Below are 16,849 nucleotides of genomic sequence, written 5' to 3' on the forward strand. Positions count from 1 at the left end.
TATTGTATCAGAGATTACAGAATGAAAATTAAAACAGAATCTGTCTTTCAAGCATAGATAGCCCTTAAAACAATTAGTCTGTTTTTTAAAAAGGAAACAGCCTCCAGGTGACAAGAAATTGAACCAACAAAAGTATAAAGGAAAATTTCAGCTGATCCTTTAACAGAGCTGTAGAACACTAAAAAAACAGCTTTTTCTCCTAGGGAGAAAGGCCACAGTAAGTGTAGGGCAGATATATACTTCCAGAAAATGCATATTGGAATGCTTGGTCTCAGTTCCTCTCTCTCATGGTTTTGTGACTATGGCTTGTATTTCTGTACAAGAAACAAACACTGAAGCACAGAATCAGTGCTGTAAATGGTTTCATGCACTGCTTACACCTTGGCAAAAAAGTTAGAGTTTAGGGAACATAGGAAAAAAAATTTCCAAGAGCCATTTTAAAGCTAAATTGTTGTGTGAGCTCTGTTTCTCATTTTGTTTTTGCTATGTGAACAGAGAAAAAAGTTTTGTTCCTTATACTTCTTCTGGAAATTTGCCTGTGAGGCAAATATTAAGGTTATTAAGCCCATTGCTAGTAGGAGGTTCAATGTTATTTCCAGTATTTAAATAGCTCTGTGTATGAGGCACTAATCAGCAACAAGGTTTAGTTGGAGACCTTTTGATGACCGCTTGCGTCTTAACTGTACTTGCTGCTTGTACTGTGAACACCATGAGAACATAAGTGGATTTTGAGGAAGGCTTTGCTAGCTTGATTAAATCACAAAAGCAAACAGCCTCCTGGATTGAGAATGAGAGGGGGAAATTAATTTCAAAACCCACCAGTTAAGACAGCAGCATGAGCTCAGGAGAAGACAGATACACCATTATGCTGTGTGGCCACCTTTTCAATTTAATGCCCAGGGAAAAGGTTGGGTTCCCCCCCCCACTTTAAACTCCTTCTGGTGTTTAAAGGAAAGTAACACCTTTGCAAAACTTTATAGTCCAGTACTGAGTGTTTATTTATTTGCCTTCCTGGAGTTTGGAGAAGTTGAGAGCTCTATTTTCATACCACAAAAGACAAGAAGAGGATCATATTTTAAGTGTCATTCATGGGTAGTGTTAGTACGGTGCTATATATCAAAAGGCTGTGAACAGCACGAGTTGAATGCAAGCAATAAAAACCTGTAGGATACCATCTCATCTAATGTGTTTAATAAAAGTTGGATGAACTTTCTATTTGACTCAAAGGAATGTAATCTTTTCCAGATACAAACTGGGTCTTTGCTTATTTTTTTAAAGATACTGCTTAAGGATGAAGGCTTCACAGAGTGCAGTGCGTAGAGGGACATTATAAAACAAAGCTCTTCCCACTCAATTCTAGTGGCCAAGAGTCAATAAAAACTGCTTCTAAGAAAGAAGGAAAGTTCTGAAGTGCCTTGAGAACAGACAAAAGAAGGGGGGGCATGACAGCAGATAGTGTTACTTCTGGGATCAGAACTGCAATGCTGACTGCAACAAACCCAAGACAGCTGCACAGTGGAAGAAGGAACTCTACACTGGAGCAGCTGGTAAGCTTCAGATAAAACCTGAAGTTTCAGCAGACTGACATAATACAAGCTTTCAGTTATTTCCCTTTTAAAGGCAAGTTGCTTGTCTCATGTTATTCACTGCCCCTTCAGCTGTGTTTGCATTCAACCCTTGAACTCCAGGCAGCTAAAAACACAGACATTACCTTGGAGTAAACAATAGAGAATTTCTCATAATGAAGACTCATAAACAGACCCATCCATAGGGCTTTGTGCTTGATATAAGAGACTCAGGCAGTCAGGCCCCTCTGGCACACTGGCCTTAAAGAAATCCCCAAGGGCAGGCCACAGCATTCCATAGGCTGCTCTCCCAGTACTACTGTAGAGAGACCACTGAGGGAACAGTGAGAAGTAATTATTCCTGATGGAAGGAAACATCTGTCTAGATCCCCTTTTCTCCAGCAGGGAACATCGGGCAGACGTGAAAGTTACAATATTTCAGTGCATGCCTGAGTGAGTGATTGTTGTAAGGAGAAAGGTGCTTCTCACCACAATCTATGGGGAGAACCAGGCAGGATAAGACCTGAAGCATGTAAAAGAAACCTGAAAAGTCAGAGAAAGGACAGTAGTGTCAATGCCCATTTTTTCAAAGGAATTTGATAATTATGGGCTGACTCTCCAGAGGCACAGGAAGAGGGTGGCTAGCTAAGAAGTTCTGCAGTATTAAAAGAACAACTGGATACTTGATAAACCCTTAAGACAGAGGCTATGTGTACCTGAAAATTTTCACAGGAGTTAGAGAAGTCAATGGGGGTTTCCTCTCCAAGTCCTGTACGCACATCTGAGGGAAGTCTAAATTAACATGGGAGAGTCCTATTACCTGCATGGTCACCAGAGACATGACTCAGAGAAACACTGCTCTCAGGTGACTTAGCAAAGCTCTTGTGCTGTAGTCAGGATGGGATGAGTACCAAATCCTCAAAGTCCTGTTAACTGCTGCAATTGTTGTCATGCTGACAGCAACTGGGAGCAAGTATGTCTTGACTTGGGAGAAAACAGCAACTCCCAAAGCATATACTCTTTTAATAAGGACAGAAAAATACAGAGAGCTTTGCCAGTTGAGAAGGTAAGAACAGGGAGACACAATAACAACAACAACAAATATCCACAGCCTCCAAGGAGCAGCTGGGACATGGTGGGTCTTTTACCATGGAAACTCACACAGCTGCTGCAAACCAGATGAAGTGACTGCAGTTAAAAGACTACTCAGCACTAAGCAAATGGCATCAGGAGAAAAGTTGCCACTGGATATAAACTTGGCACTAGAACTGGGACAGGGATGGAGAAACATCCAAAATCAGATGAGTCCCCGGCACCACTCAGAGATGAGATGTACATGTTTGTTTTTTTTTTCCCAGACAATTAGGTTTGGAAATTGACACCATTGGCTACAAGGACTCAAAGTCTCTGAATGACTGCAAGACTTTTTCCAGTGAGTTTACAGTGGTCAACACACAAGTTGACAACCAAAGTGGCTGAAGTATGTCCAGTGGCTGCAATTAATTTAGTCCCCATCCACCCACATGCCTGATAACCTTCCTTAGTTAGTGTGGAGTGGGTGGGAGCAGATGGTCACATCAACCTGAGACAAGAGAAAACAGGGCTGAAAGCCTCTCCTGAGGAAGCAGTGAATTTGTTCTGAGATGCTCACACCACCTGGTCTTCACGATCTGCAGTCCTAACAGTCCTACTACCTCCCCAGACAAGTTCTACAAGGAAGTTTACCTTACTATTTAGGCCAGTTTCCTTTACCATAAGGTCAAGTTATAATTTCCAGTCCTATTGCCAGGGGGCAGAACAATTTATTTCTTCATTTCTTTCTAGCAACTTCTTATGTACTTGAAAACTGCATCTTCTCTTCCCTTTGTCTTCTCCTTTGAGACAATACCGGAGCTTTTCAGTCTTCTCTTGTTAACCATTTTAGGACTCTGATCACTTGTTCTCCTTTAGAGACTCCACAGTTTTGAAGCACAGTACTCAAAACTGGATACATTCCAGCAAAGTATTACTAATTCCATGTAAAGCCAAAGGATTATTTTGAGTTTTACACAACAACCACGTTAATATGCTGTTTGTTTTCAATGGCGCAACACTACTGTTTCCTGATATTACTTAAATATTGCTTGCCTTGGGACTACACAGGTAATTGTTCCTACTGCCATACTTTGAACTTAACTTACTGGAAAATGGTCTAAAAAGTAAATCAAAATTATTTGAACTTTAACCTTCAACATGTTTGCAACCCCTTTGACATAACTGTCTCCTAAGTACATTTTCTGCTTAAGTATTTAACATATTTCAGCCTTCTACTCTTTCTCTTACCACATGTAGCACCTATAGCTAATTACCCACAGGCACAAGATTTAAGAACACAGGCAGACCTGGAGACAGGGAGAAGGGAGAAATTGAGCAGTAAAGGCTTCCTTCTTGCCAGGGAAAAGAAAGAACACCTTGACACAATTGCAATTAGAAATTACTGTAATTACTCAAGCATTCTAAAGGCAGACAGCCAAACACTTCCACTGAGGGAAGCTGGACCAGTGCTTAGCATGAACTCTGTTTTTGTAACATTTCAGCTTACCATACATACTACTTCTAAGACTACCTACTGATGCCAATGGAAACTGATGCCTTGCCCTTTCAAATTACTTCAAAAAAACTCCTTGTCACTACTCTCTGGTTCCCTGCCTTTCTCAGCAAGTCTCTCAATTCTGTAGGAAAGTCCCTTCTTTTCCTAAAAGAGCAAAACACATTTTCACACCCTCATCCCTCTGTGTCTAGAGCTCTCACTCCACACTTCCATCATCTTGCTTTCACTAAATCCCACTCTATTCCTTAGCTATCTGAAAAAACCTTGGATGTGAGTGCCTGTGGGACTGCAGTGTACTGACCCCCCCCTCAGTGTGGAAGTGGGGGGTGATGATGAACATGGCAACTGCTCCAAAGCAGTAGGGAAGGCTTTCCTAGAGCAGTAAAGTGCAGGACAAAGTGCATGCTTACCCAAGTCACAGAACTCTGCCCTCTCTTCCCACTACACAGCCTTCTCTCTAACGCCTTCAAATATTCCCAGAGGCAAGTAAAGCTTCCTAAAAGGTCACAGTTCCTGTGCTATTCACATGAGAACCGGATTTTCTGAAAAGTCATCTGGTTTTAAACTTCTCTTTGAACTCAAAAGCATAAAACTCCCAAACTGCCATGCTCTTATGATACAGGTTTTTAACCACTTGGCAAAACCTTTCTTCACTCTCTATTTTACACTTCTTCAGTCACAGGACAGCTACAGACCTTGTACCTGCAACTTCATCAGTGAATAATGTTCTCAGGATACAAAAGTTGTATTAAATGATTTTCAATTATTTGAGAATCTAATTATACAAGAAAATTAGCTAATATCACCTTTTGGAAGAAGCAATTATTGATAGTGAGGGGGCAAGTGCTTTGCCCACTGAAAGAATACCCCATAAGGTAAAGAAAAATAGAAGCGAAAAGTATCTCCCTTTTTATGTAATGCCTTAACGTCTGATAATCATTGGCCTAATGCTGTTGCCTTTGCATAATTCTTGATTATTTCTGTGCCTTTGGGACATGTTAACTTTGAGAGTTAACTAATCAGAGTCACTTTTGGCCTCAAGTACCAAGATAATTTCCATACAGAACAGTGGGTTGAAAAATTGCATCTGCTGCAGTGATGACTGTCCTATATAAACACTGACTGGGCTGTGAAACCAGAGAGGTCATTCAGCTGTGTATATTTGAAACACCACTCTTATCTTTAATGTTGCCAAAGTAGCAAAATAATTGACTGGCCAGTGGTCCTCATTCACTGAGAAGTAGTCTTGTTTTACTGCTGAGGTGATTCATTCCAGAGTCTTGCTAGAATCTAGGGTCCTTCCACAGTTATCTAGCCTGAGAACTTCTAATTATAGACTTTAAGGAAACTATATTTAATAACCACTACTAAATGGAACAGATATATAAGCAGGCTACATACTAAAATGATGTAATTACACTTCTACTGTTTCCTACCTTTGAGATTACCATCTTACATGGGGGAAAAAAAGAAAGCTTTTGTGCATATTTTCTTAGGCTTAAAACCAGAGCAAAACTCAAAGCCTTACCCAATCTGCTATCACATCAGGTCACACTGACATAACACGTTCAAACAAAGCTGGAGCCCTCAGACACATTAAGTTAATGTTTTCTCTAGAGCAAACTGCTTAATTGGTAAAAGCAACAGCCTTAACTTCTAGATAGCCACATCTGGAGTGGGGGAGAGACATGCACACCCTGACAGTGAATTGTATGACTGTTTTCTAAAGCAGGAAACAGCAAGACCTGGGATTCTGAGTTCAATTTTAAATTCCTTACAAGGATACTTCCAGTAATTGCAGGTACCTTCCCATGTACTCTCTCTCTAGTCCTTCAGCTTCTTCTGCTTTCCTCACCTCCCACCCATCATTTCTCAGCCTATCCTGCACTACTGTACACTTATAAATATGCCATATACCCCTTTTATTTTTCCCCTTTGACTCAGAAACAGATTTCTATAATTATATTTTAAATATAATAGATTGCCTAGGAAAGCCTACATGACTTTCTAAGCCAACAAAGCAATGGGTCAAATTCAGCTCTGGATTATCTCCCACAAATTCACTGGACTAAGGCTAGGGAGGAATTTGGCTCTAAGCCTTTTGTTAGAAGAAGTTGATTACATTCACAAGTCATTTACCAAATAAAATTTTTAAGTCATCCAGTAACATGGGGAGTACAAGAGCACAAGCAAACATCTGAACGTGAAGCAGATTAAACAAGCAGCTGCCAAGGACAATAAACCCATGAAGAAATGTGGATGTCTTTGACTTAGGCCAGACAGACATTTATTGGAAGCCAAGATTAGTAAGCCTTACCTCTTATAGTTACATGATCATCTTTGGAGGCACTCTGTGTGTCTTTTAACTGGATCTCTGAGCTCACATCCACTTTTCTTCCAGAAAGCTCTAAATAGGCTTGGAGAGATGCAGGTACCTTGACTGTAATTGAACCTGGTATGAATTTAAATGAAAGCTAGTTAGTTTAACCCTGAGATCAGAGCATGAAATAGTCCATTATTTCACTAACTTGAATCAAATCATCATTTGGTTGTGCTTGGTTGGGTTTTTAAAAAATGCTTCAGAAAGAGTAAGCTCTTTTTTTTGGTCACTGAAAGGATAAATGAAGGTATCTTCTTTTATCATAAACAAAGTATGTCACATACACAAAATGAAATCACAGTATTTCCCTCACAGACATGAAAATAAATAGTGACACACACTTCTAGCCCTGTCTTTTGGTAGAGAATCTTATTACAGGAATGATCAAGGGAAGCAAGTATAATAGATCTCACAAGTATTAGGACTTTAAGTTCATCTTCTAGTTGCATATTGACATTGCTGAGCAAGGACAAGGCATCAGACTTGACAAATGACCCAGTCACTGTGTGGCACTTGATGAAAGAACTGCTCCTCTGGCAGGATGAGATTCTGCTCACTTACTGCTGATTGTCTTTGCTTTACTGCCTAGGGCCAGCTGTTCACATCCTCCAACAAACACAGTCCTAAAACAGACTAACCACTTTAGACTATGCATCACTAAAATGTAAACTAGTAGTAAACTCACAGCATTGGTGGCCTGAATAATTCTACTTTGACATCAAAACCAGAAATGCTGACTTCTGCTTCCCTTCAATATGTGCATCTATGCCTCAGATCAGACACTGGGCCCCCAACCTGCCCACATTAGTCATCTCTGGAATAACTCAGTCAAAGTTTGAAAGCTCTCTCTTACACATTAGATGAAAAACCTGAAAAATTTAAAATACGCTTCCTTTTTATGTGCTCCTTAGTTTTTGCTCAATTTCAACAACCACTCTAGAAAAAACACAAAACAGTTTCTTGACACACATCCCAGAAGATTAAGCAGAACATTGTATGAATAACAGCTAAGTAGCACCAGAAAGCAACCTTAGCTAAGCAATTTAGACTCAGCAGAATCACTTGCCTGTGACAGTTCTGATGAACAAATAACTTCCAGTATAATTTAGGCCTGCATTTTGCTGGATACACAAAAGCCTTAGAATAAGAAAGGGAAAAGATCTTCATCTTCGGGTCTTCTTTGGAGAGTTGCTCAGTGATGACTCATAAAAACCAACACACATGCAGCTCATTTATCACAAAAGGGACTTTTTTCTACACTGCAGCTGTCGGCAGTTATTCTGAATTTACAGGGTAAACAAACAGAACTTCAACTTTGCCTTTACTAAACTGTGCTGCCAGAAGAGATGTCAGAAAATATTTTGAATATAACATTAATTAGCTTTTATTAAATACATTGCTCTTTTCTTCTAGCTCAAAGAGACATTAACTTAACAAAACAAGTGATACAAAAGGTAAACAAGAAATAATATAAAAATAAATTTCTTTGCACTAATGAAAACAGAATAGATTGTACAGAAAGATGCACAAATTATTTTAATTCATTGATACCATCAGTTCCATTCTGAGTAACTGCTAGGTTTTAACAAGGCACAGGCATTGTCTCAGGAGACAGAAATGCTCATTTAAACCACTTGAAGTGCCCAACATGACATTAGAGTCAAGTACAAGAATGCTGTAGTGTGTTTTGGCTTGTTTTGGATTTTTTTGGGGGTTTTTGTTTGTATTTTTTTTTATGTTTTAGGTTTTTTTCCAAGCTAGGATTAACAAGATGTATTCAGGGCTCTGTACTTCACAGTATCATATCTTCAGAATGGCAAAACTATGAATTCAACTTTAGGTGTGAACTTATAACTAACAGAAATTTTAGTGAGTAAGCAGAAGAAAAATGGTAATGTAAGGCTTTCCCATCTTTGTTTTTCTGCCTTGAAGTTTTCATAGGAGGACATTTCAGTCAGAAGACAAGAAAAAGATGTATGTGTCAGTCATTACTGAATATACAGGATCATGGAGAAAACTGCTCAAGGCAAAGGAACACTGTAACCCTAAAACTCTGCAGAATTCTGCTGGGTATATTGCCAGGAAAAAAAAAGAAAAACATGGAAAACCACAAACACTTTTTATTAAAAGTAAATAACCAACAATAACAAAGTATTTTTTACAGACAAATAAAGACACCCCCTAATCTCCTTTTCTTTTTCATCAAAATCTGCCACAAAAATTATTTGATTTAGTTTGCTAACCTTTCTGGGATTTCAGATCCACTTTTCTTAATTGACTGACATAAACATCTATTGTCCCATGATGCGTAGAAGCTTTTAAACTTCCATCTGATGAATCTGCAAAACAAAAGAACTTGTCTATCATTCACTCTTTTTTAAGTAAGCATTTGCCAGAATGTTTCTTTATACATCAAACTGATTTTTATCAATTCTTCTGTGTTTGAGAAGTATCATAGTAATTTACAGAATGTCAACCTTCATTTAGAATAACAGGTTTCTGGAAAAAAAAAACCCCAAGGTATCTCCCCAGTCAGAACTGGGGCACACTCAGGTCCTCAGGCTGTAGCTCTGCAGTTCTTCTCCATCTACAAGGGCCCAACTGCAGAGCACATCTTTCTACAGGAATGTCTGTATTTTTCTGTGAAAATCAAGCACAAAGCTTGAATACTAAGATTTCTCTTAGTTTCCGAAAGAGTTCACTTGCTCAGACTCTGTGCAGGAAGAACTTCACCCAGGAAAGCTACCCCATGCAAAAACCAAGCAGCTGTTCACTGCAACATCATGTTGCACAGAATAACTGAATACAGGCTTTGGAATTATCAGCAAATGTTTAATATGTGCAAGAAAACAGCATTTGCTCTACGCTCTAGAATAGGGAGGCCTAAATTTTCTTTTATCCCTTATTAGCAGAAATTTATGATCATAAAGCTTTGTGAAGAAGCACTTTTACAAATAGAAAGTCTTTAAGAAACTTTAATTGTACACTTGAGAAGTCTTTATTTGCAATGTATTCCAATTTTAAATACATAGACTTCCACAGTAACAAGTGAAATCCCAAAGAGCTTACTTTAAAACTACTGAACAGGCTTACACCTAATAAAAATTGCAAAGAAACTCTAGAGAAGCATAAAGAAATTATATTTGTACATGAGCAAAAGGCAGTTACTGAGAGATATTTTTAGAGACAGTGCTAAAAATTAAAGTATTGGCAAGAAATCCTGAGATACTGATAGAGACTGGTTTCTGAATATGCATTGAAAAAACCCAACAAACTGTTAGAAGTAGCTAAAATAAAATAAAACCTGAATTTAACTTTCCATTTTAAAAAGTAAAAGCATTAATGAGAGTATTAACTTGATTAATCATAATAAGGATGTCTCATATTAACATTTTATGCTTGCCATACACTTTTAGCTCTAAGTAAGCTCATCTGGAGCTTTTCTGATCCCAGGTTTCAAGCACAGATGCCAAAGATCAGTGCATTGCTTACAACAGCAAAAACACAGAAAAGGATCTTCATCCCACAGCTAAAGCTGATTTCTTTGGAGAGAAAAGTAATATAAAAAAAAAGCAGCTCATCCATACTTAGTCAGTTGAGAATCTGAGAAGGGCTTTGGCCAAAAAGAAAACATTAATAACTAGAATTGGATGTGAATGCTCCTGCCATCTCAAGACTTTGTATTAAAGATCTGTTCGAAATCTGAAAAAAAATTAATAATGAAAAGTTTTGCTTGTCTAAGTGAAAATGAAACATTGATTTTAACCAATGACTTTTTAAAAGGTTGCTCATAATAGTTGAAGTCGTTAGAACTGGAAAATTTGACATGCATCAACCTTTTTAATGCACATTATAAGTAGTGATCACCAGAAGTTTTCATGCAACAACTGTTTTTGCAGATATTCCCCATCAAACTGAGTAACATCCAATTGCCAACTCTCCACATAATCTTGACAGAGACTAAGATACAATTAAGAAGGTACCTAGAAAGATGGAATTGTTCATCACTTCTGCAAAGTCCATAAAGATGTTTTATGTTTGTATCTCTAACTCTCAACAAATAAAGGGGAATAAAAGGAAAATGGATGTAAAAAACCCCAAAGATGAGGAACAAAAAATGCCTAAATCTAAATAAATACATATTTCAATTATGAAAAATTACCCTATGCTAATAAGCATAGGCTGATTGGATAAAATACACAAGTAGTAATGGAGACAATAAAATAGTTATGACACATCAAACCTAAGGCAATTTATTTTCAAACACATACCCAGTGCTAGCTGATATGAATGTGAATAGCTGAAGGTAAAAATAAGGAAAAAAATGTATAATTTGAATTCAGTTTGCTAAGTACTGAGAAGGAAAAGCTTTTCTCTGGGTTTTTCAAGGGGGAGAACAAGGACAAAGCCTTTTACTAGAAATGGAACAGATGGTCACTCTTGAGCAGCTTTTGCTGTTTAAGAATTTACTGGTACTAGAGGAAAAAAAAAAGATGGAAAAAAACCAGCACAGTGAAGCAAGATATCCTTGGCAAGGACAAAAGTCTTTTTAAGTTTTATGAAAATTACATAGAACTTGAAGAATAAAACCTAAGTCACATAACTTGAGAAAGACTGCAGAATAAGATAAGTGAAAGGCCTACAAAGGTAACATTTAGCATCACTTCTCCCTTCACTTTATCAGGCAAGCACTAAAGAAAGGATTAAACACAAGTGATCTTTCCTTAAATCTAAGCAAAAACTTACTTTTCCTAATAGCACCTAAAGACTGACCTTGTTCATGGCAAATTCAGTGACAAAAAAAAAAAAAAAAAAAAAAAAAAAATCAATCTCTATAGGAACACAAATTATTTATTATTATTTGCTTAGACTGGAGGAATAAAATTCCAACATATGTGAAGTGTGATGAAGATTTAATTCTTGCTTAGCTAGCTGTCTAGTATTTCTTATTGATAGAAAACTGGCAAATATTCTTGGTTTAGTTAATTGTTCTAAAACTGTCATATGAAAAGCATAAGAAACTGAAATGTATTCACTAAATAGACTTCACTATTACTTATTAATCACTAAATTGCACATACCACTGAAAAATCCCTAGCAGTCCTGACCATGGGGACCTGGCAGAACAAATGATGCAACACACAAAGCAAAGCCATCTCTCATGAAAACAATTCCTTTCCTAACTAAATTATCCAGGCTATCCTTTTACCTCTTAATGATCTATTTTCCACCACAATTTTAAGTTGTATGCATTGGCTGTAAAAGCTCTTTTGAATAAATTACTTTGCTCCAAAAAAGTCCAAACAACCAAACCACCTGGCTTGTGTATTTTGCAAAAAGGAAGCTGGGAGTGACCTCATGGCTCTCTGCAGCTTCCTGAGGAGGGGAAGGGCACCAGGAGGTGCTGAGCTTTTCTCCCTGGTGTCCAGCAAAAGGTTATATGGGCATGGTTCTTTTTAAGGAAGTTTTTTTTTTTGCCTTTTTTTTTTTTTACAGAGAGAGTGGTCAAACAGGGTTCCCAGAGAGGTTCTTGTGTCCCAAGCATGTCAGTGTTTAAGAGCCCCTAAAGAAGGCACTTCAGTCCTTAGGCAGCAGTTGGACTGGATGATCACTGTAGGTCAGATGAAGTCTAACTAGTGCTGTCAGAATTGAAATCTGAAAAAAGAAAAAAAGTTTCTTCAACTCTAAGATGTGTCTTAATGCTTAAGCTGAATCTAGTTAATTAAGGAAAATAATCATCATCTGTTGATGGAAAAAGCTACTTAAAAAAACCTTTATTTAACCACTCTTCATATCCTATGAGTTTATTTAAGAGAAGGAAAAACAGCCTAGCAAGTTGAATTTAATTCTGTGGTTTAATGACTAACTCATGAGAATGTGTCTTGCATTTATTTTCCAGGAAAGTTAATATAGAGCTCTTAGAAACATAAGAAGAGCTGTTAACAGTCCCTGAACAATTCTTAGGGATTCTGAAATATGCTTAGTGAGTGACTACAGTTAACACCATCAGCAGAAGTCTTCAAGATTTGGGCCTGAGGAAATCTTTCCACATTCAAAAAAAATACACTGACCCTTGTCTATGATTCTGTTACTTCAATTTTCTCCCATAGCAATAATTAGAATCTGAGTTTCTCACTTTGAGGTTTGTGTGCTAAAAAATGCACTGATAAGAGGTATACCACAACTGTTAGCTCTGAGTTATCCTGTCATACAAATGCCCAGGTTCCTAAAAAAATGTTTATGAGCTATTTTCATTTTTGAAGGGAAAACTATTAGCATAATAGTTTGCAAACACTGAAATTATCACAAGCCTTCCCATCACCTCCCCAAATAAGTAACATCAATTATTAGCTTCCTGGTATAAAAATTAAACATAGCTAATCATTGATAGCAAAAAATGTAAGATAGCTACATTAAGGACAAAAGTGCAGTTGATGTAGATTTAAGAATTTTCTCTTGTCCTTTTATCCCATCTTTATCTCCAAGATGACACCTAGACTCAGTCTGACTTGTGCAAAGTCCAGCAGCTACTGGGTATCAAGTGAGATTGTGTGCCTTGCCCAGTCACAAAAGCTGAGTTTGGAAAAGGTCTTACTCAGGCACACTTGTAAGTGCTACCCCTGAAAAAGAGGCAAAAACATCAGTGCGAACTCACCTCCTTTTTATTTTCCCTGTAAATATTTAGCTTTTAGAAAGGAGAAGGAGAGAGTAAGAGAGACAGAGAGAAGGCAGAACCTACCTACTGTGATGCTCCCTGTTTTGGTCTGTAGGTTGGTATTACCTATAATGAAAAGGGAAAACAACATTAGAAACATATTATTGAAACTTTTTTTTTTATATTGCTACTTTACAAGCAAAAGTCTCAACACACGTGGGTAACAATTAAGTGATTCCAGACAAGGAGAACATTGAGTAAAGTCAAAGACACCACCTGGATTTGAGGGAGAAAAAAAATGTAGAGAGGCATGTGCAAGGCTAATGCACAATACTGTCTTATTTTATTTCAGGCAATTTTTTGTTAATTGCTCTGATGCCTGCAACTAGGGATTATTTAAGTTCAATTGCATGAATAACAAACAATTACTATTTTCCTCTTTTCTATACCTATACCCCATCTCTGCTGGAAGGAATCTTGTGTATCATCTGCAAAGGCAACTTCCTGGACCCACTGAACATTTCCTCCTCCCTCCAAACTAATTCTTACATGCACAACAACCCCTGGTCAACATTTGCATTGGCTTCAGTCAGAGTATGTTGGGCAAAGTGAAGAAAATCAAGAAAAGTGGGTAAGGCACAAAATGTAGAATGGTCTTCTACTGAACTTGCATCACTTTAAACAGCCACAGGTGTTTCAAAATATTTCAGAATACTTATTCTGCCCTTCCACCTATAACATCAAGAGAATCTAGAAGGATGACAGATGTACCTCATAACAGAAGAGACATCTACACTTCTAACAGTTAACTAAATGGTAGGAACTTGCACAGTTCCATGTATAAATGTGTCACAGAAAATGCTTCAAATTAAAAACTAAACCTCACCATGTCATCCCTGCCATTCTCTCATCCTCCCAAGAAAGACAGAATGAAGAAAAAGGCTGATCACAGAAACAGACAACAGTTTAGTAATACACAGTAATCATAATTTTCAGATCTTTCAGAAGAAGTTTTAAAAATTGCAAATGGATTAAGGTCTACCCTATCTTGTGTAATTACACAGTAGTAAACAACCATTAGGCAGAGTGCATTCCACTGTATACAATCTGTATTTTTCTTAGTGGTTTATGGGCTGAAAGCTAGAAAAGGAGCCTATCATCAACAGTCTTAAATTCATCTCTTCAAGCACATACTATACAAAATACTTTGGAGCTCTGAAAGTCAGAGCAGAAACAAAAGCATTTTTCAATGACCTTGAAAGATGTTTGGCTTGACTCTTTGCTCTTTTTAAAAGGCATGCTGTAATTATCCCACTCTTTTCCTCATTTTATGACAACAGGCACAGTTTGGTACCACCTACCAAAAGACCTAGGGTTTTGTTAGCTGGCAGCTCCCATGGAGAAGCTGAAGGTAGATTATATACTCTGTCAGTGTATGACTTGGGTCTGTTCTTTGTTTTGCTGGGGGTTTTCTTTGCTGTTCTGATAAGTAGATCCTTGAAAAATATTCAACATGTAGAAATCTAATTCCTTTTAGACACATAGCTGGGAAGGAATTCTATATCTAGCCCAAATATAATCTACATTTATAAAATAAATTAATAGTTAATGCAACTCAACCCAAGACTTTAGGACCACTGCAAAGAGGGGTTTCCTGCTCTTCCCATCTGCCCCTTGGTAGAGAAGGCTCACTCTAATGTTACGATCTCTTAGATAAAGAAATTTCTCACGATCAAATTTCTTTTTCAGGCGTCAATTCAAAAGTTTAATAGCACCTGATATCTCTAATGCCTGTTACAGAAGCTGATGAAAATTACCCAAAACTAACTCCTTTCAAAACAAGGCATTAGTCATTTGCCACTGGAGCATGAAGCATGCAAATGAGCAGTTGTGAAAGTTTGAGCCATACCAGTGTTGTGACTGTACAGCCTAAGTTTCAACCACAAAATGTGTCTCAGGTTTTTAGAGTCTGTGCTGCCCTAACTTCAATTTTCCCAGTGCAAAACCAATGAAATCTAGCTTAGTTTTGTGCAGGATGTGCTGATTTGATGCCATCTGTAGTGTCAGCTGTAGGGAAATGGTGACTTTAGACAGACACAATCTGCCCAGGTGTTTACAGACAAAACTTTTGCAATTGAGCTACCTCATGAGCAAAAATCAGAAGTGAAAATAAACATTTTTTTTTCTAGCAGAAATATATAGTAGGAGTTATCTTGTCTGTTAATACATGCTTGTACATGTACTTTAAAAGCCTTTGCTCTTACTATTAATCCATGATTGGGGAACATGATATTTTACAGAAAAAGTTTTTTCCTCAAAAAATAGGGTAAAATTACCAAGCAAATGTTAATGTGCAATTTTTTTTAAACAAACAGCTAAAACAACATTAAGTGTTCCAAACCCATTTAGTAAAGAGGTCATAAAAATCATCCTGAAGCAACATAAGAAATGTCTGCATAATTTTGATACAATTCTATTTGTTTCCACACTGTTCTTCACCTTAATGGCAACAGGCATTACTGGAGGAAGTAAGTTAATAACTACAGCAGTTATGATTTCATTTTTGTAAAGAGAAAATAAAACCAAACTCTTGGATGTGCACAAAGACACGAACCTGCTCACAAACTGATCACTCCACAATATCATTACACTGTACAAAGTTAGAAAAAGCCAAACCAGCACAACTTATCAGACAGAAGTTCCAGAAATAATACAAGTCTACATGTTAGAAAAATACAAAAGCAAGAGAATAAGCAGCTTATTTCTGTCAGTGCATGCTAAACTTCACTTTACCTAAGAGGTTTAGAAACCACATTCACATTTAATATAAATGGACAGAGGAGCTGCTCCTTCAAGGAAGAAAAGTCATTTATCAAGCAACATGACAACATAAAATTGCTTAGAAATTATAGCAAATTCTTTTGAAGGGATATAGCTGAAAATCTGGACCTCTGACAGAGCTGAGTAATTTTCTTTGTACATCCTCCAGCTTGTTTTACTCAATGTTAAATCACCACAAATGCATTACAGCACAGTCTGAATTCAGTGGGAGTTTTGTTAAACTAGAAAACCACACCAGATTTGAACCTCAACTGCTGCTTAAATAAAAGACTCTGTAGTTTATTAGGTTTAGATCTAGGGGAAGGACACCAAAGGGTGGATGGATTAGAGACTGCTAAGAAGTTCTAAGAACTTCTAAAAACAAAAACTGTCACCACTCTTAATATAAGGTGCCAGCAAACACAGGCCATTTCCAATAAAAACTTTTGATTCTAATGAGTCTCTCCTACAATAGTTCTTCTAGATGATCTAAGATTTGCTTCACCTATAAAGAAAAGAGATGGGGAGAGGAGAAGAGAAGCCTCTTGACAACTTTGAGTATCATTTTCATTGCTGAACTTTAGAATATTTTGATATTCTTAGATGGATGTGTGACATTTCTTTCCTATAATACACACTTTTTGCTAGTTTCATAAGCACACTTATTAATGTTTTCAAAAATACAGTCTGCTAGGTGGCAAAAAAAATCAATGAAGTCTCTAAGAGAGACAGAACTGCTTTGCTCATATACTGTGCACAGCTGATTTAGTGATAGTCTACTGCATTAGTCCACTTGTTACTGTCAGCACTACTGAACACCTTCAAAACAGCTTCATTTG

The 16,849-nt window shown here is 37.4% G+C and overlaps 1 protein-coding gene across 2 annotated transcripts in view; it reads right to left on the minus strand.

The window, feature by feature from the left end:
* Positions 1-16,849, minus strand: part of FAM185A (family with sequence similarity 185 member A) — a 35,818-nt gene that overhangs the window by 5,050 nt on the left and 13,919 nt on the right. For both annotated transcript variants that reach the window (XM_062490823.1, XM_062490822.1), the window contains exons 5-7: positions 13,275-13,316; positions 8,779-8,874; positions 6,473-6,607 (exon numbers count right to left, since the gene is read on the minus strand). In XM_062490823.1, coding sequence (XP_062346807.1) covers positions 6,473-6,607; positions 8,779-8,874; positions 13,275-13,316 — 273 coding nt within the window. The remainder of the gene's footprint in view (positions 1-6,472; positions 6,608-8,778; positions 8,875-13,274; positions 13,317-16,849) is intronic.

Source organism: Cinclus cinclus, chromosome 4, assembly GCF_963662255.1.
Source record: "Cinclus cinclus chromosome 4, bCinCin1.1, whole genome shotgun sequence".
Lineage (NCBI taxonomy): Eukaryota > Metazoa > Chordata > Aves > Passeriformes > Cinclidae > Cinclus > Cinclus cinclus.